Below are 24,958 nucleotides of genomic sequence, written 5' to 3'. Positions count from 1 at the left end.
GCTTTTTCCTCCCACATTTAGAACAATGTATGTGCAAAACACAATGGAGAGAAAAGATGATATTGGAGAAGAAGATCTAATTTCAAGTAAACAGCCTTACCTGTTCTTTGTGAATAAACAACAGGTTTCAGTATTTTCAATAGAAAGGGGAATTTTGTCAAGTTGAACAGAAATCACGTCTACTAATTTCTACCTTCAAACAGTTCTTAAAGACATGAGAGCCCTACTCCTTCTACATTGACATACGATACTGCCTGTTATTCATGCCATTTAGGAATTCATGGAATGGGACATATATTAACTTTAGGGTTCTTAATTTAGAAGAGAGTTTTCCTAGACTATTAATTTTAGGATTTGTGTAGCACAAATCAACATCTGATTCTTTTAACCCATTCTAAAATATTTCTTTTTCAATCCATATTCTAAATGTTATGATTTAAACAATAAATAATAAAGTTTGAAGAACATTTATGTTCTGAAATATTCAGGAGTAGCTGACTTCTGGTGCTATAAGTTTAATGACTATTAATGTTAGGATTTTTAAACTTATACCTATATTATTTTTTTTCAGCATAGAAAAAGATAGAGAAAAAGAATCTTGTTGTAGCTGTCAGACTAATAGCTTTATTTTGGCATGCACTTTGTGGACTAAAATATGCTTTGTCTAATGAATGGGTATAATATGCCTCAAAAATAAATGCACAGTCCAATGATCAGTGGCTCCTTACTTCAAATATTAATGGACTGGATTTTTACAAAGGTTTTATGTTCAACAACTTTTTTTCTTCAGAAAGGGCAGTGAGATGCAGCAAGGCACTCTGACAGAGCCCATTGCTTTAGCAGTTCAGAGGTAATTAACAGCCTTCCAACCAAGTGAATTTGTGTTATTAATTGACAGAACTTCATTAATTAACTACCTTACTATATTAGTTAACTGCCACAATGTTTTTGTTAGTCATCCCTTTGAAAGTATATGATCAGTGTTAACATGCAGCTGTCATTTTCTGTATCCTATTTCATTCTAATTCCATCCCCAGAGTCATAACTACAGTGTATGGGTACCTGATTCTTGAATACTGTACTCATGCATCTGAAGAAATCCACAAAAAGTCATGCTAAAATAAAACTATTTGCCTTAAAGTCAGTACAAGACTTTTTTTTCCTTTTTAATGTTAATATTAGGATCGGAAACCAAATACATACTCTGCTACAACCAACCTTTTTTGCAATTATCTGTCTGTCTGTCTGTCTGTCTGTCTATCAATTTATTTATTTATTTATTTATTTATTGCTGTTTCGTTCCTAGAAGATAACAAGTCATTGAATATTGAGGCTGTTTGGTTAGGCTGTTCTGCAGTTCTGTCATTTTGGGAAGAATAACACAACAAGGAGCATTATACCTTGTATTAAGTAGAATTTGCAAACATACCTTGAGTTTTCATTCAAATTTCACACATTTTGAAACTCAGCCTTTTGATGTTCCTAGTTGTGTGTGTATTTGTTTAATTATTTCTTGCAAATTTTTGCATTGCTTCAGAAGACACATTTTAGTGTGATCTCTCCCTCCTCAGATCACTAATATTTTCAAATTTCTAGCTGATTGAATTGGCTAGTACCCTACTCTCTGATACTAATACTAGAATTTAAGGGATTGGGATTTACTTTCTTCCTTAAATATTTCTAATCTTTTTTTTTTCTTCCCATATTTCCTTGTCTCCCCATCCTCCTTTCTTTACTTTAAACCTCTGGCTTGCTAAGAATATTGTCTTAGTTCTGCTGAAAATGTTATCCATACTCACTATATTGTAGGTACTCAAAACTGGCCCCATTTCTCAACCCCAGATCTGCTTATGCATCCAAGGTTCATGTCAAGATGTCAGGCTGTATAGAAACAATGTTGTATAATGGAAACTTAAGGACTCCCCCACCCCACGGCAAGGGTATTTTATAAAAATCAAAAATAAAAGAACCTTAAACATGGCCTGCTTTGCATGTATTTGTTCTTACTTCATGTGTTCTCTTTTATGTCCTTTTCTGGCTAATTCTACAAAATGTGTTTCTGTTAGTAAAACTAACAAAGCTTCCAACCTCTTATTTTCTTGCTTAACCTCTCTATCCCCTCTATGTCTGTTTTGTCTGTAGTCGTGCTGAGCAGATCCCTCCTTGCCTGACAAGTGAGTCTTCTCTCCCCTCTCCTTGGGGCACACCAGCCTTGTCCAGGAAAAGGTACTGAACCTTTTGAAGAGACGTGCTTTCTACTGCTTTATTTTGTTATCTTCTTCAAAGTGAAATCTGTTGTAGTCCTTGGCTAGAATCCTCTTGCACTGTGTGCAGAGCGTAACACTTTTCTGTCACTTCCTGCGATCTCCAGCTTGCCATTGCACCAGGTAGAGAACTCCCTGTTGCTTTCAATAGAGTTTATGTTTGTGCAGAGCGGTACTAAATACTTCCTTGTGTAAGCTCCAAAGAAGCCGCACTGTTCTTGCAGTGGCAGCCTTGTGTAAGTGGATGAAGGCAGCAGAATTCTGGCCTTTCTTCATCGTGGTCTTCTGTGAATGCACACAAAGGGTTAATACCAGCGCCAGCGTTGGGCCTCTCGGAACGTTTTCTAGCTGCAAGAGAAAAGTAACAATGTTTAGGACTACCCCTACTGCGCACGCCCAGCCTAACCGTCCCTCAGTTCCATTTTTCCGCCTAGCGGTTTGGAGCCTCTCGTCTTAGCTGCGTTTATTGCTGCGTTATTGCGATCTATCTGATTTTTGGCTTTGACCTTTGCTTCGCTCACGGACTACCCTAGCGCTTTTTCCCTTCAACTTGACGACCCGGTGTATATTCTGGCTTACTCGGACTGTGTTTGGACTGCTCTGCCTTATCCTTGGACTTGTCGTTTCGGTTTCCTTACTACCCTATGTCCCCTTCAGGGCCGTTCAGCAGGTGTGTGGTGTGCGACCGCAAAATCCCCCATCAAGACGGCCACGATACTTGCCTGTATTGTTTGGGCGAGTCGCACAATCCCAAAGCTTGCCCACACTGCAAAGCCTTCACTAAGGCCGCTCTCAAGGCTCGCCAACAGCGCCTTAAACTTCATCTGTGGGAGTCAACGTTGTCTTCCACGGCGCCCTCTGAGGGGGAAATGGCTTCCACTTCTCGAGCAGCTCCTGTTCACTCAGTCGTCTCCAAAGTTTCCAAAATGTCGAAGAAATCCGCGTCGTCGAAATCGGCCGCTCCTGCTTCACCCGAGCCTCCGGCTCCGAAAGCTAAGCCGTCGAAATCGTCCAAAGCTAAGGCGGCCGCCCAGCTTAAAATGACATCTATTCCACTTTCTCCGAGCTCGGGTTCCATCCCATCGCCAATTCTTGAGGAGTTGTCGAGGCGCTTCGGGGCCTCGGCCGAGGCACCCGCACCTCCTCCTGCTCGACGTACTGAAGTGATACCGCCTTCGGGAAGGTCTTCCCCGACGCCGAGCCAGTTAGTCGCCGTCACTACTGGCCTCGCTTCTGCCCCACATAGCCCTTTTCCTGCGGGCCAGGGGTCGCCTCCCGTGTCGATCTCGTCCGTACACTCGGACTCGAGATCTCCTCGAGAGAAGATACCTCGATCACCTGTGCGCTCGAGGTCTAAATCTCCTCGAGGCAAACGTTCTCGCACGGAGAAGCATGGCTCCCCGAGTCGGTCCCCGTCCTCCGGCCGCTCGAGGTCGAAGTCTCCTCGACAGAAACGATCGAAGAAGAGGCATCGAGCTTCCACTCAGTCCGACTCTAGCGATCGCTCGGACTCGAAATCCTCTAAGCGTAAACGCTCTAAGAAGAAGCACCATTCTCATCGACGTCGTACCAAGCACCGACGTCGGTCCTCTTCTTCCCGTTCGGCGGATTCCGACCGCCCTAAGCGTCGTAAGCACCATCGACGTCGACGCGGCCGTTCGCGGTCTCCTCCTTCGTCGTCGACATCCGCCTCTCGAGACCGGTACCGCAAAAAGATCCGGTACATATATGTCTCTTCTTCTTCGGAGTCGACCCGACCTCGACGCCGACGCCGGGCCATTCGAGCCAAAGACCACCCTCTTCCGGTACCGGTTGCCCCTCCACCGCAACCGGCCCCTCCCACCTCGGCACCGACCGTGGTCCCCGTTCGACCCCCGACAACGCAGGTCGACGTCGAGAAGCCCCCTCCAAGGAAGAAGAGGGACGTCTTCTCCTCTGATCCAGATGAGGTGTCCACGGAGCGGTCTTCTGACTCCGATCAGGAGCCACCCCCACCCTTACCACCGCATGATTTACCTCCGGGTGATCTGGTGCTTTCCGATACTGGCGATACTCACGCTCCTTCTCCATCTGAGGATTTTTCTTCTTACTCTCAGATGATGTCCAGGCTTGCCAAGACGCTTAAATTGGACTTGAATCTCCCTTCCCCTCCGGGAGAGGACTTGTTCTTTGGAGACATAAAACGAGACAGTACCGCTCCCCCCAGTATAGCCTTTGTGCCTGTAGTTATGGAGGCCATCAAGGAATTCTGGGCTCAGCCTGCGGCTACACCTAATGTCCCTCGTCGCACAGAACACTTCTACAAGATTCATGGGGCCGATACTCATTTTCTGCTCAAGCATCCCATTCCAAACTCACTCATTGTTGAAACAAGCTGTTCAAGGCCTTCGGCCAAAGCTCATGTTACTCCAGTCGACAAGGAGGGTAAAAAGCTGGAACTCATCGGCAGGAAAATCTACTCCCTTGTCACCTTGCTACTTCGAGTCATAAATTATCAAACTGTTTTGGGAGCTTATCACAAACAATTGTGGCTCAAACTTTTGCCTGGGTTGAAAATGATACCTGAAGACACCAGGCAAGCTTTTCTTAACTCATATGAGGAAGCTCAGACGGTATCCAAGTATGAACGTCTTTCCATCAGACATGCAGCAGAAATCTCTGCCAGAGTCCTCATGTCTGCCATCTCTATCCGGCGCCATGCTTGGCTCCGTTCTGCGGACATAATGGAGGACGTCAAATCAAAAGTTGAAAGCCTCGCCTTCGACGCTACCGGGCTGTTCAACGAAAAGACCGACTCCCATTTGGAGGACCTTCATAAGGCTAAGAGAACTGCTAAGTCTTATTCTGTTCAGACTCAATCTAGACAGCGACGCCCTCAATGGCGTAAATCTTATGGACAGTATCAATCTTCCCAACAATACCGTCCTTACAAACACCTTCCTCAGCAGCGCTCTGGCCAGTCCTCTTCTTCTGTCCAGGGCTATCAGGGATACCGCCCTCGTCCGCCCCATCGCCGCCAACCTTTTAAGCCACCTGGCAGAAAACAAAAACAGTATCTTTGACTTTCGGCCCCCCGTTTTCACCCACTCACCACCTACCACCCGCCTTCAACCGTTTCTTCACAACTGGTCTGTCATCACAAACGACACTTGGGCTCTAAAAATTATTCAGCACGGTTACCAGCTGGAGTTTATAAGATCTCCTCCGCTGGGTTTCATTACTCATTCTCCCTTCGACTCCTCGCTAGAGGAAGAAATATCATCTCTCTTAGAAAAAGAAGCCATCTCTACAGTACCACCTCACGACGTACAATGCGGGTTTTACTCCCGCTACTTCGCCGTCTCAAAAAGCGGAGGAGGCATAAGACCCATCCTCGATCTAAGACTCCTCAATACTTACCTGCGACCCAGACGGTTTCGGATGCTTACCTTAGAGTCCATCATGCACTTGCTGAAAAAGAGCAACTGGTTCGTCCTTATAGATCTAAAGGACGCATACTTTCACGTCACTATTCACCCCGACCACCGCAGGTTCCTTCGGTTCATCTTTCAGGACACGGTCTACGAATTCCAGGCCCTGCCATTCGGTCTGTCCACAGCTCCCCGGACCTTCACCAAGGTTATGGCTCCGGTGGCGGCTTACCTTCGTCTCAGGGGCATTCACGTTTACCCTTACCTGGACGATTGGCTCGTAGTCTCCACCTCGAGAAGGCAATCCCTGAAAGACACAAGATTCATTCTGTATCTTCTTTCCAATCTCGGTCTCACTGTCAACAATCAGAAATCCCGGCTCATTCCCTCCAAGACAGTTCAATACATAGGGGTCTGCTTGGACGCTGTAAAGGGTCGAGTCTTTCTTCCCCCGGAAAGAATACACAAGATTCGACGAGCCATCAGGAAATTTTTCCCCGGTGCTCGGGTGACAGCCCACCATGCCCAGCACCTCCTCGGCCTGATGTCTTCTACGACGCCGGCGCTAGCGCACGCTCGCCTCAAACTCCGGTCGCTCCAATCTTGGTTTCTCACCCTTTTCGACCCCATGATCGACAGTCAAAGGAAACGCCTTCGTGTCACCCCGGAGCTCACCAGACAACTCCAGTGGTGGATGTACACACCCCATCTCACGGTTGGCCGGCCCTTTCGTCCACTCCGTCTCACCGTTCAAGTTACAACGGACGCCAGTCCGTCCGGCTGGGGGGCGCACTGCGGGCGCCGCACCATTCACGCCCTCTGGACGCCTCAAGAAGCCATGTTCCACATCAATTACCTGGAACTGCTGGCGGTTATCAAGGCCTTCAAGTCCTTCCTCCCTCTCCTCCGCGGCCGCGGAGTTCAGCTAGTGACGGACAACACTACCACAATGCACTATGTCAACAAGCAGGGAGGAACCCGCTCTCATTCACTCCTGTATCTCTCCATCCTCCTTTGGGAATGGTGTTACCGTCATCATATCTACCCGGTGGCCATCCATGTAGCCACGGAGGACAACACACTTGCCGACACTCTGAGCAGGCTTCACTATCAGACTCACGAATGGGAGTTGAACCCTCTGGTCTTCCAGGACCTTTGCAACCAGTGGGGGACCCCAGTGCTGGACGTGTTCGCATCCCCTCACAACGCAAAATGCTCCCGCTATGCCTCCCGGGCAGGTCTCGGTCACCACTCGCTCGGCGACGCATTCATGATTCCATGGAACCAGGGTCTCTTGTACATGTTTCCACCGATCCCGTTAATACAGAGATCCTTGATCAAACTCCGACGCTCGATGACTCCGGCCATCTTCATCGCACCCTTTTGGCCTCGCCAAGTGTGGTTTCCCACTCTAGTCAGCATGGCTGTGGACTCAGTAACCCTTCCGATGTGGCCAGACCTACTGACCCAGGAAGCAGGCAAAGTCCTTCACCCCGACCTCGACACGCTCCATCTGACGGCGTGGAGGATCGTCCAGAAATTCAGGAGGTCTTGACCAATGCCATCAAACCCTCCACGTCTCGCTTGTATGCCTACAAATGGAACAGCTTTCTGAGATTTACCCAGCAGAGGGATCTCACCTCCTCACCTGTGTCTCTTTCCACACTTCTGCAGTATCTCCGTTACCTGTTTGATTTCCACCTGTCTATCTCTACTATCAAGGTGTACCTGGCTGCGGTTGTCTTCTTTCAGCCCAGAGCTTCTCCCTCATCCCGCTTTTTCTCCCATCCTACCGTCAGGATGTTTTTGAGGGGTCTCTCTAACCTCCGACCTCCCGTTCGTCCTCCACTCCCTCAGTGGTCCCTCCATTTGGTTCTGCATGCCCTATCCAGACCCCCATTTGAACCTATGGCTACCTGTGACCTCAAAATGCTCTCTTTAAAAACGCTATTCCTAGTGGCTATCACCTCTGCTCGTCGAGCTAGCGAGTTGGCAGCTCTCCGCCATGACCAACCTTTTCTTCAGTTCTTTAAGGACAAGGTTATGCTTTACCTGGACGTCTCCTTTCTTCCTAAGGTGGTCTCCGACTTCCACGTCAACCAGCCACTTATTCTGCCGACTTTGTTTCCGTCTCCGACGACTGATGTTGAACGCATGCTCCACATGCTCGATGTTCGACGGTCCTTAGCTTTTTACGTATCCAGGACCAAAGACTTTCGCCTGGCCAACAGACTCTTCCTTTGCCACTTTGGCCCTAAGAAGGGTTGCCCGGCCTCGCCGTCCACGCTCTCTCGGTGGCTCGTGTCTACCATCGCCCTTGCCTACGAGCTCAACCACAGAGATCCTCCACAGGGACTTAAAGCCCATTCCACCCGGGCTGTTGCCTCCTCCACTGCCTTACTTCGTGGCGTCGACCTGCCCGACATCTGCCGGTCCGCTACGTGGTCTAATGCCTCTACCTTCATAACCCACTACAGATTGGACGTGAGGGCAAAAGAGGAGACCAAATTCGGGAGGGCAGTGCTAGCATCGGCTCTTCAGTGACAGCCCACCATCCGGTTAGTAAGCGTGCTAATCACCCTTTGTGTGCATTCACAGAAGACCACGATGAAGAAAGAAAGGTTACTTACCTGTAACGATGGTTCTTCAAGTGGTCATTCTGTGAATTCACACAATCCCGCCCGGCCTCCCCTCTGTCTGTCTGTCACTGGCATCTCTCTGACTCGAGGGCCTATGGCGGACAAATGGAACTGAGGGACGGTTAGGCTGGGCGTGCGCAGTAGGGGTAGTCCTAAACATTGTTACTTTTCTCTTGCAGCTAGAAAACGTTCCGAGAGGCCCAACGCTGGCGCTGGTATTAACCCTTTGTGTGAATTCACAGAATGACCACTTGAAGAACCATCGTTACAGGTAAGTAACCTTTCTTTCTTTGTGCTTCAAGAATTGTTAACTTGCTGGACAATTAACAAATTTATACCTACTTGAACACCATTTTGAAATATCTGGACAAATACATACTACAAATTATTTCCTTTGTGGTGTTAGATTTTGGCCCAGAAATGAGAAAGACGAAAGGTCTACTTCTGAATTGTGAACAAATTGTATTGATGCACAGCTATGTTGCTCTCATGGCCAAATGTTGAAATACTGCTTTTGAGACATCTTTAAGGTAGAGACTCTAAATGTGTCAGAGGATGTGTTAGAACCCATTGTAGGTAGAATAGACTGTGCCAATTTGGACTAGAGAGATCAAGTGTTGAATCTTTTCTTCTAATCCTTATAATAACAAACTGGATTTGAACTTCTGTGATATGCTTTTGTTTGTTTGTTTCACTTACATAATACAGTACCTACTTACCTGGTGAAGCTTTAAAATGACATTTCTTCTGAGTGATTTTTGCATTAAATGTAAAAAGTCTCAATTGGTATTTTAAAAGCAAAAACAGGAAAACGTAAGGGCAGGATACTAATTTTTAAAACAGTAAAATAAGTAGAAACCTATAAAATCAGTTAGTAGATGTGGAATTTGTTAAGCAAAGGAGAAAAACATTGGTTTTAAATCCTGCTAACTTTCTGTATTGTGGGAATCTACTTCATGAAGATCATTGCATAATCTGCTAACACTATCATGTTTTTATACCTCATCTGCCTAAGTATGTATGTAAGGAAGCAAAGATTTATGGTGTGTGTGGGAGGGATTGTACTTACCTAAATACAAACAGCTTTGGTACATAAATCATACTGGGTTAAATCCAGACCAGAATGGAATGACAGATTATTCGAAAACCATCCTATGAAACTGCTGCTCTGTGTTTGGAAGCACATTTCATGTCTTGTTCATGAAAAAGTTTCTTTGTATCCTTGTAGCTGCTCTGTGTGCAAAAACCAGTACAGTAGTACATTTTTAATGAATTCTAAAGCATTGCCAGCATTATTGAAAGGTGGAGACAGAATTCCTGCGGGAGCTGAGGCAACAAAATAATTGTTTGGAGATGTTAATTAAGATTTGGGGAAATAGATAGAAAACAACAGCTGAGAAAACCTTGAAAAGTGTTAGAAACACTTCTTTCAAGGTCTGTAACTATCCCATTTATGGTTGTCAATTGTTCTTGCGATGGCGATGGGATCTGCCCCAGATATGTCAGAATTTATTTTCTAGAGCAAGAGACTTCCTTTGCAAACCTGTTCCCTGTGTCCTAAAATTTCTTTTCTTACCCCAACATTTCTTAACTTTTGGTGAAGCATGGAAACACACTGGGAGAAGAGTGAGGTGAAGTGGGGTGGGATGGGTGTGGAAAAAGACACTTTTATTTTGTAGGCCCTTTCTTGCTTGTTAGAGCAATTTGAGACCATAGAAAAAGTACAGAGCAGTTTTTATTTACAACCGTGCACGTCCACCTCTGTTTAGCACTTGTATGGGTGGTTTTAATCAACAGGATTCTTGTGTTAGAACCAAGGCATCATGATCCATCTTTTTCTCCAAAGCTTTGTGTGGTTTTATCCCCAGGAATGAGCTGTGCCTAATCATCCTAGTGACAGAGAAAATGTCCAAATACAGGATTGAGAAACAGATTGTGATATTGGGAGGGATATACTTGAATATGAATTGTGCTACGTTTATTTAAAAGAACAAATGTTGATAATTCTGAAGTACGATGTACTGAGCTGTTCTTATTACTATTACAGATAGAATTGACCTAGTGAGTGCTGCCGAAAGGTGCACATTCAAATTTTCCTGTAATTTAAAAGTCATAAGGTGACTCTTTAAAGGGAGGTAAAACCTTATTCGTAAAGAATATGATTTGCATGTAGAACATCCTAGGTGTCACCTGTGGCATGTCCAGCTAAAAAGAGTAGATAAGAAGTGACGGAGAAACAGCTGCCTGCCTGAGACCCACCTGGAAAACTCACATCGGTCAGATAAGACAAATGTGAGCTAGATGGACAAATAATGTAGCCTAGCTTGTATCTTGCACCGGTGAAATGTCACTTGCATTTTCTTAATTTCAATTATTTTAAACTCCTAGATACTAGGCTAAAACTGATCTAATGGACATAATGTTGCTTCTGTAACAGCACAAGGCACAGTTCTTTGTGCTGATTCAGTCAGTAATCTGTCACAAGCCTACCATTCAAGGTTTCAATGCGAAAAGGCAAAGTAACTTCAGAGAAAGAGGTAAAAGAGTTCAAAGACCTAATGTGTTCAAGATAAAAACTGCAAAAGTTCCTTTAAAAATACTGGTGTCCTCTTTTCTTGCACCTTACAATGGTTTTAAGTAGATTTAAGACTTAAAGAATAATCTAATATGTTAATTGCAAAACAGGGAAGGAGTCAGTTATCTTTGCCCTCCCTAAATAGTTCTGGTATTCTGATTTTCAAATAAAAAGTTCTGTTAGGCATAGAACACATAATGTAAGGTGCAGGTGGCATGCAGTGCTTTATTGCATTTTTTACAGGTTGCAGTTGGTTTTCCATTGCAGCGATCAATCATTTGAATTGGTGATTTGACTGGCAGTTCTCTTTGTGAAGGCATTCCATGTTTGCCCAATGTATCCATAGTAAAATCAGACAATCCCAGAGTGCCCACAGATTTTCCATTGACAAGGGTAAATAAAATGTGCTGAAAGAAAGGTCATGTGGAAAATGAACATTTCATTCGGTGAATAGGTTGGCAAATGAAACGAGAAAGCCACAGCAGCCCCTTTATGTCAGATTTCATTTCAGTCCAGATCCTGTGCATGGTCAAGTATTTTACATTTGTTAGGTCCACAATTAGATAAAAGACAAGTATGTAAGACAATGCACTATGTATTGCAAATGGAGCGTACAATTGAGCTGGCCTAAGCAGCACCTCTAGATCATTTGCTTTAGAATACGTTTTGTGCTTGGTTTCTGCAGAAAACTTATCAAAATGACTTCAGTGTCATCTCTGTAAATGTACATTCCAGGGATTTATGGCTACTAGTCCATGATAAACTACTAGGAATCATCTTTCTGTCCAGGGCCAGAATATTGCTATGATTCCAAGAATATATTATAGAAAACTAACACTGGTGTCAAGTCAGAAGATCTAACTGGTTTGATTGTAGATAAAAACAGAACTACCGTGTTTCCCTGAAAATAAGACGAAATCTTATATTAATTTTTGCTCAGAAAAACGCATTAGGGCTTATTTTCAGGGAATGTTTTATTTTTTTTCCAAGTACAACAATCTACATTTATTCAAATACAATCATTTATTTTATTTATTTATTATTAATTTATTCCCATTCTCCTTCCCCTTCTTTCAATGTACCTGGTGACACTTCCTCCAGGGATGCCACCGGCTCCGCTGCCAGCGGTGCCATGCTCAGGTTCTTCTGGTGGCGGTGCTTGGGCTGGGTTGCGGGAAACGGCGGCAGTGTTGGCAGCAGTGGTGGTGGTGGTGGAGGAGGGGGGCCCCATTGGTGTGGAGGCAAAGCTCCTAGGGTCTAGAGGGTGGTGGTGGCCCGAAGACGGCAAGCCCAGTTGAGGAGAGGGCGGAGGCAGTGGCTGCTTCAACATGACGTGGCCCTGCTGGCAGCACGGAAGAATGAGAGGAGGGTTAAAAGGCTTATGGTAGGGGAAAGAGGGGAAGGAGGAAATAAAGGCGGGGCATGGGCCTGGCTGGCTGGCGGGGGCCGGAGCTCCAAAATCGCCTCCCCCCTCCAACCTTGTGCTTTGTTAGCTTTGCCTGGGAGCACACAGGAGAAGGGGGAAGTGCACACACTGCAGAGGCGTGAGCTGTTGGGAACTAAGACGCCAAGGAGCAAGTTCCTGGTGGCACGCAGCTCCTTCCGTCCAGCCCCTCCGCGAGCGGCGGAAGGGGGAGAGGACGGGAAGAAGTTTTAAGTCTCTCCCTCTCCCTCTCCCTCTCCCTCTCTCTCTCTCTCTCTCTCTCAGGCTTGGAGGATCCTGGTGAGTCCCTGGTGGAGGGCGGGGTTTCACTTAACTAGGGCTTATATTACAATCATCTTGAAAAATCATACTAGGACTTATTTTCAAGTTAGGGTTCATTTTTGGGGAAACATGGTATATACTTAGATGCTTAGTCAAAACATACTTACGCTGAGTTACACTATTAAAAGTCAAGCTTAATGTTGTGTGTGAGCTAATTGCTATATTTCTCCTTGCCTTTAGGCATGCATATCATTCTACTTCAACGCCTCCAGTATTCCCTCCTAAAAACACTAGTGATTTGAAGCCACACAAAGGAACAGTGCCTCTGCAAAGCTCGGATGCTGTCATCATCCATCCTGGCGCTATGCTTTCCATGTTGGACCTCTTAGTCTCTGTTGAATCGACTACACAGCCAGAAGTAAGACCACCATCTAATATGTCTCCTGGGACTGTAGGACTAAGTTTTACAGGAAAAGAAATGAAAGAGATAATCAGCTTTTAAACCTAAGCTGAAATGGAATGTTGGGGTATGTAAAGTGATTGGCCACTTCCTCAGTTTGGCTAGGAAATATGTGGCCATCCAGATGATAACACTTATCACTCTTCGCTAATTGCTGTGCTGTTTTTTCCTTGTGCAAATTGCAATCCAGCAATATTGGTAAGGCCATGAGGTGCACATCTCTGGCATAACTACATAATTAAGTAAACAAGAGATGAAGGAAAAGTTGCTTTGAACGTTTTGGTCAGTTTTTAATATGGAGGTTCCCAGTTTAAAAATGGTAGGAGTTTCCAATACAGTTTACTATGTGACAGAATAGGCCTACTGCTTGAAGAAAGCATCAATAATTGTAGTAGGTGTTGCACATTCCTAACATGGAATTGAATTGAATTCCAATTATTATATAGATATTATTGGATTCCAAATATTTTATAGATATTGACATAGATTCAGATATAGACACAAAGTTAGTGGAGACATAGAACCTGTTTGTTTACTGTAGATATGCCCATGATTTAAGATTTGCTTGTACCCAGGTTAGAAGAGGTAACAGTAGCAGTAGTTTACCATTTGGTATAAAAATAAGTGAGTTGGATCTTGGGTGGATTTGTAATTGGTTGGTATACTGTTTGCTAAAAAATTCTCACCCACCCTTCGTTGTCATCCTGTGGAGAAGTAACAAGTGGGGTGCCACGGAATATTGTTGTCAATCTGATGATGTTCAACACTGTTAGAAATGCATGAACAAATAGAATAAACACCAAAGCTGAAGAGGTAGCTAATAGCTTAGAACCAAATTAAAAAAAACCCAAAAAAGACATGTACAGGAAATGGAAAGAAGACCAGGGCACCAAGGATGAGTACAGACAAGTCGCAAGAAAATGCAGGAGGGCAAAAGCTGAGGATAAGCTGAGGTTAGCTAGAGACACTAAAAGCAATAAAAAAGCATTCTTCAGGTATGTGAGTAGCAAAAGACAAACAAAAGTCATAGTGGCACAACTCTGGAATGGAGATGGTAAAATCATAGCAGAAGACAGAGAAAAGGCAGAGGTGCTCAATTCCTATTTTAGTTCAGTCTTTTCCCATGAAACAGATTATGAACTTCCAAACAAATTGGAAGTGCAAGTAGGGGCGGGGGAACAGGATTGCAGCTGGAGATAGATAAACAAATAGTCAAGAAATACCTTACCACCTTGAATGAGTTCAAAGTTGCACAGTTACAAGATGGGGGCTACCTGGCTCAGCAAAAGTACGAGTAAGAAGGATCTTGGAATTGTCGTAGATGTGGCTACAGAAAAAGCAAATGCTATTTTATTTAATAGAAGGATAGTTTCCAAATCCCGGGAGGTGCTAGTCCCCCTCTATTCAGCACCAGTTAGGCCTCACCTTGAGAATTGTGTCCAGATCTGGACACCACACTTCAAGAAGGTTGCTGACATATTGGAACAAGTTCAGAGGAGGGTGACAGGGATGATCAGGGGGCTGGAAACCAAGCCTTATGAGGAAAGGCTGAAATAATTGTGCATGATTAGCCTTGAGAAAAGAAGACTGAGGTGTGATATGATAGCACTTTTCAAATATTTGAAAGGCTGTCATACAGAGTGCAGGGCATGCAACAACGGGCTCAAGTTAAAAGAAGCCAGATTTTGGTTGAATATCAGGAAAAGCTTCCTAACTGTTAGAGCAGTACAGTGGAACCAGTTTCCTCGGGACTTGGTGAGCGCTCCAACACTGGAGGCATTTGACAAAAACTTAGATAATCAGCTGGCAGATATGCTTTGATTGTATTTCTGCACTGAGCAGGGGGTTGGACTTGATGGCCTTGTTAGCCCCTTCCAACTTCACTTTTCTATGATTTCTATGAATATATACACTGAAGTGAGAAAGATAACTGTTAACACAGAATGTTCCATCAGTATTAAAGATGACCTTTACAGATTAGAGTGTTTACAAAAAAAACCCCAAACCTTAACAACACCAAAATGAATTTCAATAGGAATAAATGTAGAGTTAGGATAGATGATACCAGATTGAGAGCAGTGTTGAAAGTATTTAGTTTGTCAAAGTATGAACTAAATGTAAGTCTATTGTGTCATATAGCAGCAAAAGAGTGGTGCAATTGTAGGTTGTAACAACAGAGTTTTCGTTTCCAGATAAGGGCCAAAATTGTACTATTCTATTCTGCTTATTTAGATTTTATCTGGAATATTGTCTTGAATTTTGGGAATTCCAGTTTCATTACAGATATCAGCAACCTGGAGTGTATCCAGAGTAAGGCAACTAAAATGTTGGAGGCTTTGGAAACCAAGTCCTATAAGAAACAGTTGAGGAAGATGAGCGTATTTAACTGGGGCAGAAGAAGACTAAGAGATGATATGATAGCCTTCTTCCAGTATCTCAAAGGCTGCCACACAAAAAATGAGGCATGCTTGGTTTTTGTGGCTGCAAATAGTAGGATGTGAACAAGGATGTGAAATTATGAGAAAGGAGATTCCGACTTCCTGTTCATAATGGCTTCAGCTGTAGATTCCTAGATTGCTAGAGGATTCGACTAGACGTTTTTCTTCGTGGCCTCTGTGAATCACACCCTGGGTGATCTGCGCTTGTGCGGAGCCTCATCGGAAACTTCTAGAGCTTCTGTGGTGGCAAAAACACATTAGAATAAGGCCCCTCCCCCCTCGTATAAGTACCTTGGCGCCAAGGCTCCCCTTTCAGTTTCTTTCAGCTGCCATTTTGAGACCCTCATAGTTCTGCTTCTGTGAGTAAAAGAGAGAGTTTATTTTTGATTCCTTCCTGTTATCAATCTTTTTTCCTTTAAACTTTTAGATCAAATTCATTATCAATCAGAGATTTTTTTTCCTTTCTGCTTCACTCTGCCTCCGGCCACAGCAAACCCCCCTTCCAATCATTGCTTTTTCTCCTCAAATTATTTTTCTCCTATTCATGGCCCCTTTGGGCCCGTTTAAACACTGTGTGGTATGTTTAACAAAAGTAACAAAATACCACTCTCCGACGGCCATGTGAAGTGTCTTTTTTGCTTGGGAGAGGCACACCAGACATCATCCTGCCAACATTGTAAGAACTTCAAGGGCGGAGTCCTCCATTCTCACTTATCCAGATTAAAACTCTGTCTTTGGGAACAATCCCTTCAACCAATCAAAATGGTGCAACCTCCTTGTAAGGCCACCTCACAAACCAAAGCAATGGAAAAGGCTTTTTCTGAGGCCTCAAAACAATGTCCATCGACCACACCATCCCAGTCCAATGCTCCATCCAATTCTTCCAAAACTTCCCAAACCCATAAATCGAAGCGCTTGATACTGAAATCCTTGATATTGAAGCCCTCCACTAAATGTCAAATGTCCACCGAAGCCTCTTCAGTCCCGGAGCCTTCTCCGCCTAAAAGACCTAAACAGCATAAATCTAAAGCTGCAGTCATCTCTCAGCAACCTCAACAAACGGCCGAATCAATTTCTATTGGTTCATCTTCTGATGATGACGGAACCCCCTCTCATCAATCCTGCTCCCAATCACCAGAATGGAATGACAGAGTCTATTAACATCTTCTCCTCCTAGTCCTCAACACTCTGTTCTTTCGAGCAACTCTTCTGTCGTTGCTTCACCTAACAGGGTCGACTCCGAACAACAATTAGAGACCTTACCTTATTCGGTAACATCTGATCGTCCACCATGACCACCTCAGAGACATCAGCTCCAACAGTCCCAGGAGCCGTCTATTTCATCACATGTGGCTCAGACCTGCGTTTAGCACTCTCATCGGGTTGCCATTTGCCCTGACCAGTGCTCAACCGGACAAACTGTGACCGCCAATTGGCCAGCTGCTCTATCCAGCTCGGCCGTACTTTCTCATGGCGGGCCTCGATCTCGACAGCCATCAGTGTCGAAAAGGCCATATCACCATGACCCACATGGTCTCCAACCTTCTTCCTACCTGGCACCTAAAAGATCCAGGACGGTCGAGCAATTTTCTTCTACACGCGAGGCTTTTACAGCTTCAGCCTCCCAATATTTTTCCACTAATCCAGACGAGGGAAATCATTCCTCTCGCTCGGCATCTCCACTGTCTATATACTCCACTGCTTTACTCGTCAGCTCGTCAGCAACCTCCGTTTCAACATCACCGAGACAGGCTCTGATATCGATGATCTTCGATATCCATCCTGGTCTATGGACACTTGTTCTGTCCTTCTGTTGACACGCAATTTCCGTTACCCGATAGAACCAAGCTATTGAACTCGACATCTCTATGACCCCGAGTTCGACACCAATATGCAACCATATCAAACAACGTCCATGGACACTCAGATGACATATCTCTGTATCAAAAATCCTCAACACCAACAAATGCCCATGGACATGCCAGCTCCTCAACACCGAGCCACAAACATCAATACTGTGACACTCAACCTATCGGCAGATGGCCTAAGGCCCTCACTTACCTTTTTTCCCCCGTTCCCGTTTCTCCACAACGTTGTGGTTCGCCTACAACAAGACGAACCCAATGCCATTGTTATAGCCCCTTGGTGGCCGAGACAACCCTGGTTTACAGTCCTTCACAATCTCTCATCAGACATTCACCACCTCCCTCACCTGCCCCACCTCCTCATGCAGAACAACGCCCAAGTACTCCACCCAGACTTACCTGTTCTGCACTTGGCAGCTGGAGGATTCCGCCTCACTAATGAATATCCTCCATCAATCAAATAAGCCTTCCTCTCTCAGTCGTTTATCCTTCTTTCTTCCCATCACCATCCACAACTCAAGAAAGAATCCTCCATACGTTAGACGTTGGGCGAGCCCTTGCCTTTTACGTCCAATGCACCCAACCTTTCAGGCGTTCACCTCAACTTTTCATAAGTCACCAACCACCTACTAAAGGTTGCCAGGTGATATATCAAACTATATGGGTCACTTCAACCATTCACCTCGCATATCAGCTGGCACACAAACCAGTCCTGAAGGTGATTCGCCCTCATTCCACCAGAGCAGTGGCGACCTCTACAGCATTCCTACATGGCGTACCTCTTCCAGACATCTGCGCCCCTGTCACCTGGGCACAGCCATCCACTTTCATCTGTCATTATAGACTTGATCTCCGGCAGAAGTCTGATGAGGGCTTTGGACGTGCTGTTCTAGCCTCTACCTTGGCGTGACACCCTGCCTCCATATCAGACAGCTTTTTAGTCACCCAAGGTGTGATTTACAGAGGCCACAAAGAAGAACAACAGGTTACCCACCTGTAATTGTAGTTCTTCGAGTAGACCTCTGTGATTCACACATCCCACCCGTCCTCCCCCCCCCCATCACGCCATTGTTTGCTTACTATTAAGCGGCAGTTGACAAAACTGAAAGCAGATGCTTGGCACCAAGGTACTTATACGAGGGGGAGGGGCCTTATTCTAATGTGTTTTTTGCTACCGCAGAAGCTCTAGAACTTTCCGATGAGGCTCTGCGCAGGCGTGGATCACCCAGGGTGTGAATCACAGAGGTCCACTCGAAGAACTACAATTACAGGTGAGTAACCCGTCGGTCCTTGCAGACTTCCAGTTCATGGTTCTTTCTTTCAATTTACAAAGCAGATATAATGTCATAAATATTCTGTATATAGAATTAGTTGTAAAATTAAGCTGATCTGAATGTAACAGCCAGAGTTCCAATGCCTGTTTTAAGTGTTCAGAAAAGGTTGCAATTGTCTTAATTCATTTTTTTTACTTCAGAATTTTCTAACATATTTTTTTTCATATTATTTATGTACATGTACAATTTATAGCACACCCTTGATCTTCAGCTTGCCGTTGTCAACATCTTGCAATCTCTAGTGCATATGGAAAGAAATCAGCAAGTCATGTGTGAGGCTGGACTCCATGCACGACTTCTGCAGAGATGTAGTGCTGCTCTTGCTGATGAAGACCACCCTTTACATCCTCCACTCCAGAGGATGTTTGAAAGGCTGGCCTCACAGGCATTGGAGCCGATGGTGCTGAGGTAAATGGGAAGGATTACTTTAATTCAGACCTTCATTATTCACATAATGACGAGATTTTAAGAGTTTGGGAATTATGAACTCTCATAGAAATAAAATAGTAAAATTGCTTGGCATAAAACATGTGAACAAGAATAATGTGACTTTTTCCTTGATTTTCATGGTGATGAAGGAATGAGATGGTTCTGTCTCACAAGCCAGAATGTTTTAAGATAGCTCAGTGCTGAAGACTGGTTACACATAACATTTTCTATCTTCAGTGGGATAATCTCCATACTTTAGAGCTGCTTGTTATGCTGTAAATAGCAAAGTTGGTGATCTGTGAAACAGTGTAATGTCTTACAGTCACTCTCAGATCTGTGTTTTATTGTTTATCCTTTAGTATGGGAAGGAAGAATAAGCTAGAAAAGTACTGACCAGAATCTTATGGGTACTCACAAAAAGACTGTGTAATTTGCTGTGACCAGTCAGTTGTAGCTAATTGTTGAAGTGGTGGGGTGTGTCTCAGTTGCATGGCCAGGCACATAGCACCCTAGCACCTCCTTAGTTAGGCATGGCAAGTGGCCATTCTGCTAACAGCACTAGGAGTCTAGCTGTTGTCTAAGAACAAGCTTTGTAGATTTCTTGGAGTGACTGAACTACTATGAGCAGAAACCCATCTTTTAGTAGATGTGGCCTTGTGAATTGCCAATTGGTGCTGGTAAGGGAAGAGCGTGCCACATGCATGCTTAACCCCATCTGGATGGGAGGAATTTCATGTGAAGGTTCTGCACATGTTTTCCCATTTCACATATAGGTTCTGTAGAATGGAGATATGCTTGTAGCCTCTCTTTCACTTCTCATTTGTTTTAGAAGGGAAAAAAAATGTAAGCTTGCTGTATTTCCTGCAGTTGGCTGGACATAATAGGGCTCCTTCCTTCTTATCTTTTGTTCAGCATGGATTTTTTAAAGCAGGTTTTTGGAAGCTGTCTGGCTGCTTAGAAAATAGTTTGAACTGGTGTACGTGTATTTTTTTTACTGTCCTGTTTTAAAATTGTTCTTTTATTCGTGTTGCTCTAATACAATATTCTGTTTACCTGCGTTTCAGTATTTCAATATACTGGTTCAGTTTTATCTATGGTTCAGTTTTATCTGCTTTTTTAATCATCTTGTGTGCCTTCTTGAATTCTTGTCTTGGAAGAAATGCACAATATAAAGCATGTAAAGAAACATAGAAATAAAGAAAACCTAGTCTAGCCAGTTTATAATATTGCATCTGCTATCTTTTGTTGGTTCCCAGATGTTCCAACAGATACCTAGAAGTGTAAATGTAAAGTCCAAATTTTCCTAGGCTTTGAGATGATGCACATTGTCATGCTCCCAACAACAAGATTTTAAAATCTATACACACGGTACCTTTATAGGAAAACCCCTTCAGCTTGCCCGGTGTTTCAGCAACTGTTGTATATACTAGTGACTTTCTTCAGAAATATGATAGCTAGAGGTCTATAGGCTATTTGCACTGTTAAAACACTATTTTGTGTTTATGGTGCAATTCTGTAATACTTGGAAGGTAAAATACAGTATAGAAAAGAAGCCTTTACATCTGTCAAATAGAAGCAAACTTTAATGTCTTAAACTGATCCTCTTCCCTCTTCATTTTTCCTTAGGGAATTTTTACGTTTGGGAAATCCACTGAATTGTGGAGCCTGGGACAAAAAATTGTTGAAGCGATATCGTGTACATAAGCCAAGCTCACTCAGTTATGAGCCAGAAATGCGAAGTAAGTGTGCAAACATTTGAAATATATTTGGGGTACAGTAGTTCTATTATCCAGTCATGTTTTAGCAGTGTTTCAGAGCATAGGCAAGTGAAAATTCATTGAAGTTAGTGTGTCTTTTGAAAAGTCTATTAAAGTAACAGCAAAGGCTGGTTCAGATCTAATATGGGCTTAACCACAGGACTGCATGCTTTCTCCCTTTCAGATCTTCTTCTGGAACAAGCATTTTCTCAACCAGAGCTCACTGTGACTAACTTTTTCCAGCAAGATGTATTGTAGTCACAAGCTAACTAGGGTTCTCTAGGACAGAGGATCTGAAACAACCTTCAGATCCTGGTTACAAATCTTAGATACTCTAGGAATGTTTGATTACATTATCCTTTAATAATGCATTGTTCTGAGATCCCCTGTAATTATGGTTAATTATGGAGTAAATAGTACTGAATATAGGCTGGGGTTAAAATAGGAGCATCCAGTCCTGCTGATGTCCCTGATCTCTTAACCATGACAGATGGTATAGATCTGTTCTAGCTCACAGTCTTGAACTGTTGAAATTTCATTAATCCAGTTTTTAAAAAAAGCCCTTTCACTGTTTTCTCTTTCAATATCCTCTTGGTTGTCCCAAATCGAGTAGACCCATTGACTCAGTAAGTATTAAACAGGTGCTGACTTACATTCAGTGATTGATCCAGCAGGTCTGCTCTCTTTCATAGATTAGCAATAAATCACATGTCACTGTGTATAACTGGAAGGAGTAAAACAACAAACCTTCAGTGCAATTTACAATTCAGTTTGAGTCTTTTTTTCACTTTATTCATTGACTTTCTTGGAATTCATAATAGGTAAAAAAATAAAAATAAAAAGTGAAAAAAATGTGGTGGCAGATTGAAGACCAACTTATGTTTGTTTTTAATATGAGCTTTTGTGGAAAAGTCCCTTTTATTAGATATAAGAGAAGGATATATCTTTTGGTCTTTTTTCTTTTTAACTTTTCCTTTTCCTTTTGTTTTACTCTATAATGCTTGCATTATGCTCAATTAATTGCATTTTAATACTTTCACTTGCATAGGTTGCATTGAGATATATTAGTCTGTGTTTGTAACCTTGTATTTCTTTAAATGAAATTTTCATTACCGTTCTGAGTCCTCGTTTTGCAGGCATCTGCTTATAAATATGGGTTCAGCTTTATGTACAGCCAGCCAAAGTGGCTTCGCCATGTTGAATGTTGTATGACAACTACTGAGCTGACTTTATAGCAAGATATAAAACGTATTTTTCACCCCTCCCATTTGTCTCACTTCCCTTCCCTCCCTTATTTATTTAATTTTATTTTTGTCATTTGTTGTCAGTTTGGCCAAGGGAACTGAAATGAATTCTCATAATGAAGGAAAAAAATGTTTTGTTTTTCAACTTCTACTGTAGATAGTATGGTTACCTCAATGGAAGGTCTGGGTACTGACTGTGTGTTCAGTTTACATGAAGATAACCACTACAGGATAAGTAAAAGTCTTCTAAAACCAGCAGAAGGAAGCACAGTACCCCTGACGAGGGTGAAATGTTTGGTTTCCATGACAACTCCACATGATATTAGACTTCATGGATCATCAGTTACTCCTGCATTTGTTGAATTTGACACATCTCTTGAAGGATTTGGGTAAGATTTTATGAAAGCTTGTGTTTCATTCTTTTCTCTTTAAAAATGATATGTTTGTTTTAAAAGGTGTTCGTATTTGAACCTATGATTTATGCTATGGAAGGCTAACTCCCATTTAATGCATCTTCTGTACCTATTGAATTTGGAATAAAAATCATCCCCCAAAATAAACATGTGTAGATTTAATATATATTTAATGCATGGTTAAAAACACCCCTCCCCAGGTGGCTTCCTGGGGGTGGGTTGCAGAGAGCTGGGGAGATGGCAGTCCTGTGACGAGGCAATTGTTGCCTCAAAGCTTCTTGAGAAGAGCCCACATGTTGCTACACTTCTGTGGTGAAATAGTTGAGTCAGAATCTCATGAGATCCTGGCATCTTGAGAGATTCTCTTCCTCCTTTGCTTGGACTCTCTCCACTGAGCAGGCAGCATGAGCCACCCACCCTTTTATTGCATCGATGCGCCTAGCATATGTTGATTGCCTTTGGAGGCCAAGGAGGATAAATTTTTATGCCTGCCAGATTGGTGCTTAGCAGCTGGCATGTTTTCACCTTTTTGAAGCCCCCCATGCAAAAGCCTTTGGCCTCTTTTACATCTCATCCACCACACTTCTTATTAAGAGGTGGCACTGGTTTCCACTTGATAAAAAGAAGCAGATGTGGAGAATTCTTTTCTCAAACAGTTGCTTTAGAAAGTCAGTTTAGTGATCATGAAACAGCATATTTGATTACCTTAATCAGATATGTAGACTTGAATATACAGCTTAGCTGTTTTTGAAATCCTGGTCTAAGTTACTTAGATTTTGTGTTGTTTTGATCTATAAAGAGGTTTAATTTCTAAAAGTTAATTGTCATAATGTCACATTATGACAGTCTTAATGCTCTTATTTGAAATGATTATGTGAAGAATTATCTCCTTAAAATTAATTCTTATTCCTGCCTGGAGGAAATGAGCAATTCTGCTAAGATGTAGTGGTAGCTCAGTCATTACAAGACTGAGGCTGTGCTGTGGAATTTGAGTCTTCTCTCCCTCTTACCTACTGTTTTGTATCAGTTTTCTAGACGTCATATTTACCATGCATTTACCATGAATGCAGTGATAACATTTAATGTATATTAACTATGGTTTACATAACTTATGGAGAAGCTCAAAACGTAACTTTTGAGATCAAGGAAGCATGTGCATGTATGTTTGTTTGTAATGCAAAGAAAGTAATGTGTCAGTTGAAAAATAGGTAAAAGACAGGTAGTACCTGTACAGGACCATTCCAACTTCTAAGGACTATTGTATTACTTTACTTGGAAGCCAAAAGCTTAGGTCATGTGCAGCTTATTGTGAAATGTAGTGAATGCCTGTGGCTTATTTTATTTCATGCCCTTATGTAAATGATAGTGACACAAGACCGTTCTCATTTACCCTGAACATTTATGTTCAGGATCTTGTGATAGTCCTAACTCGTTGTTTTTTTATTTAACAGTTGTCTATTCCTGCCAAGTTTGGCACCTCACAATGCACCAACCAACAATGTGGTAACAACAGGTCTTATTGATGGCACCGTAGTCAGTGGAATTGGAACAGGTACATCCTTGGCTGTGATCGTGTTGGGTGGTTTTGGTGCTTTCTCCAGCTTTTTGATATACAGTTTACTTCCACTAATGTTAACATTTATTTTCAGAAGTTTAAAGTAAATCTTTTTGCATGTACTGAAAATAGAAAGCATTGTACCATCTTTTTAAAAAAAACCCTATTGTTATAGAAATAGAATTTTAAGTTAAATTATACATATTGCAATGGTAAATAGTATAAATTTATTTAGTTGTCGCTTATGGCATACTTGTATGTGAACAACTGTGTATTTATTTTAGTCATTTTTATACTGCCTGACTTAATGACACATATTACTCAGGGCAGTAAACAATATATAAATTGCACCCAAACCACCCCCAATGCCAAACAAAGCCCCAGAATACACAATAATAAGTATCAAAATTAAATTAAAATCCAAACTAAATACCAAATGATGGCAGCATAGTATGAAACCAACTCCCACAACTATCTTGGGGGAAGAAACTCCTTAAAGAGTTCCATCTTAAGCATCTTCATGAATATTAAATGTGGGAAAGCTTGTTCAGAACTGTGAAGGGACAATGGATATAATATTTTTGTGCTATTCCCCATCAGTTCTAATTAAATACTTTTTTTTTTTTGTCTACAGGAGAAAGGCTATTCCCACCACCGTCTGGTCTGAGCTATTCATGTTGGTTTTGTGTAGAACATTTTAGCACAACCCCAAATCATCATCCAGTTAGACTGCTTACGGTTGTAAGGCGAGCAAACAGTTCTGAGCAGCATTACATATGCCTTGCTATTGTCCTCTCTGTAAAAGACCGTTCATTGATTGTATCTACTAAAGAAGAGCTTCTTCAGAACTATGGTGAGAAACATCCTGAC

At 42.9% G+C, this 24,958-nt stretch overlaps 1 protein-coding gene across 6 annotated transcripts in view; it reads left to right on the top strand.

The window, feature by feature from the left end:
- Positions 1–24,958, top strand: part of WDFY3 (WD repeat and FYVE domain containing 3) — a 169,762-nt gene that overhangs the window by 70,466 nt on the left and 74,338 nt on the right. For 5 of the 6 annotated variants that reach the window (XM_020801740.3, XM_078394522.1, XM_073002011.2 and 2 more), the window contains 7 exons: positions 2,143–2,226; positions 12,834–13,011; positions 18,884–19,098; positions 20,746–20,858; positions 22,278–22,509; positions 23,985–24,085; positions 24,723–24,941. In XM_020801740.3, the coding sequence (XP_020657399.3) occupies positions 2,143–2,226; positions 12,834–13,011; positions 18,884–19,098; positions 20,746–20,858; positions 22,278–22,509; positions 23,985–24,085; positions 24,723–24,941 (1,142 nt within the window). The remainder of the gene's footprint in view (positions 1–2,142; positions 2,227–12,833; positions 13,012–18,883; positions 19,099–20,745; positions 20,859–22,277; positions 22,510–23,984; positions 24,086–24,722; positions 24,942–24,958) is intronic. The other variant, XM_020801741.3, reaches the window with a different exon arrangement.

The sequence above is a fragment of the Pogona vitticeps genome, chromosome 5 (genome assembly GCF_051106095.1).
Source record: "Pogona vitticeps strain Pit_001003342236 chromosome 5, PviZW2.1, whole genome shotgun sequence".
Taxonomy (NCBI): Eukaryota; Metazoa; Chordata; class Lepidosauria; order Squamata; family Agamidae; genus Pogona; species Pogona vitticeps.
This window is presented reverse-complemented; position numbering and strand designations above follow the sequence as displayed.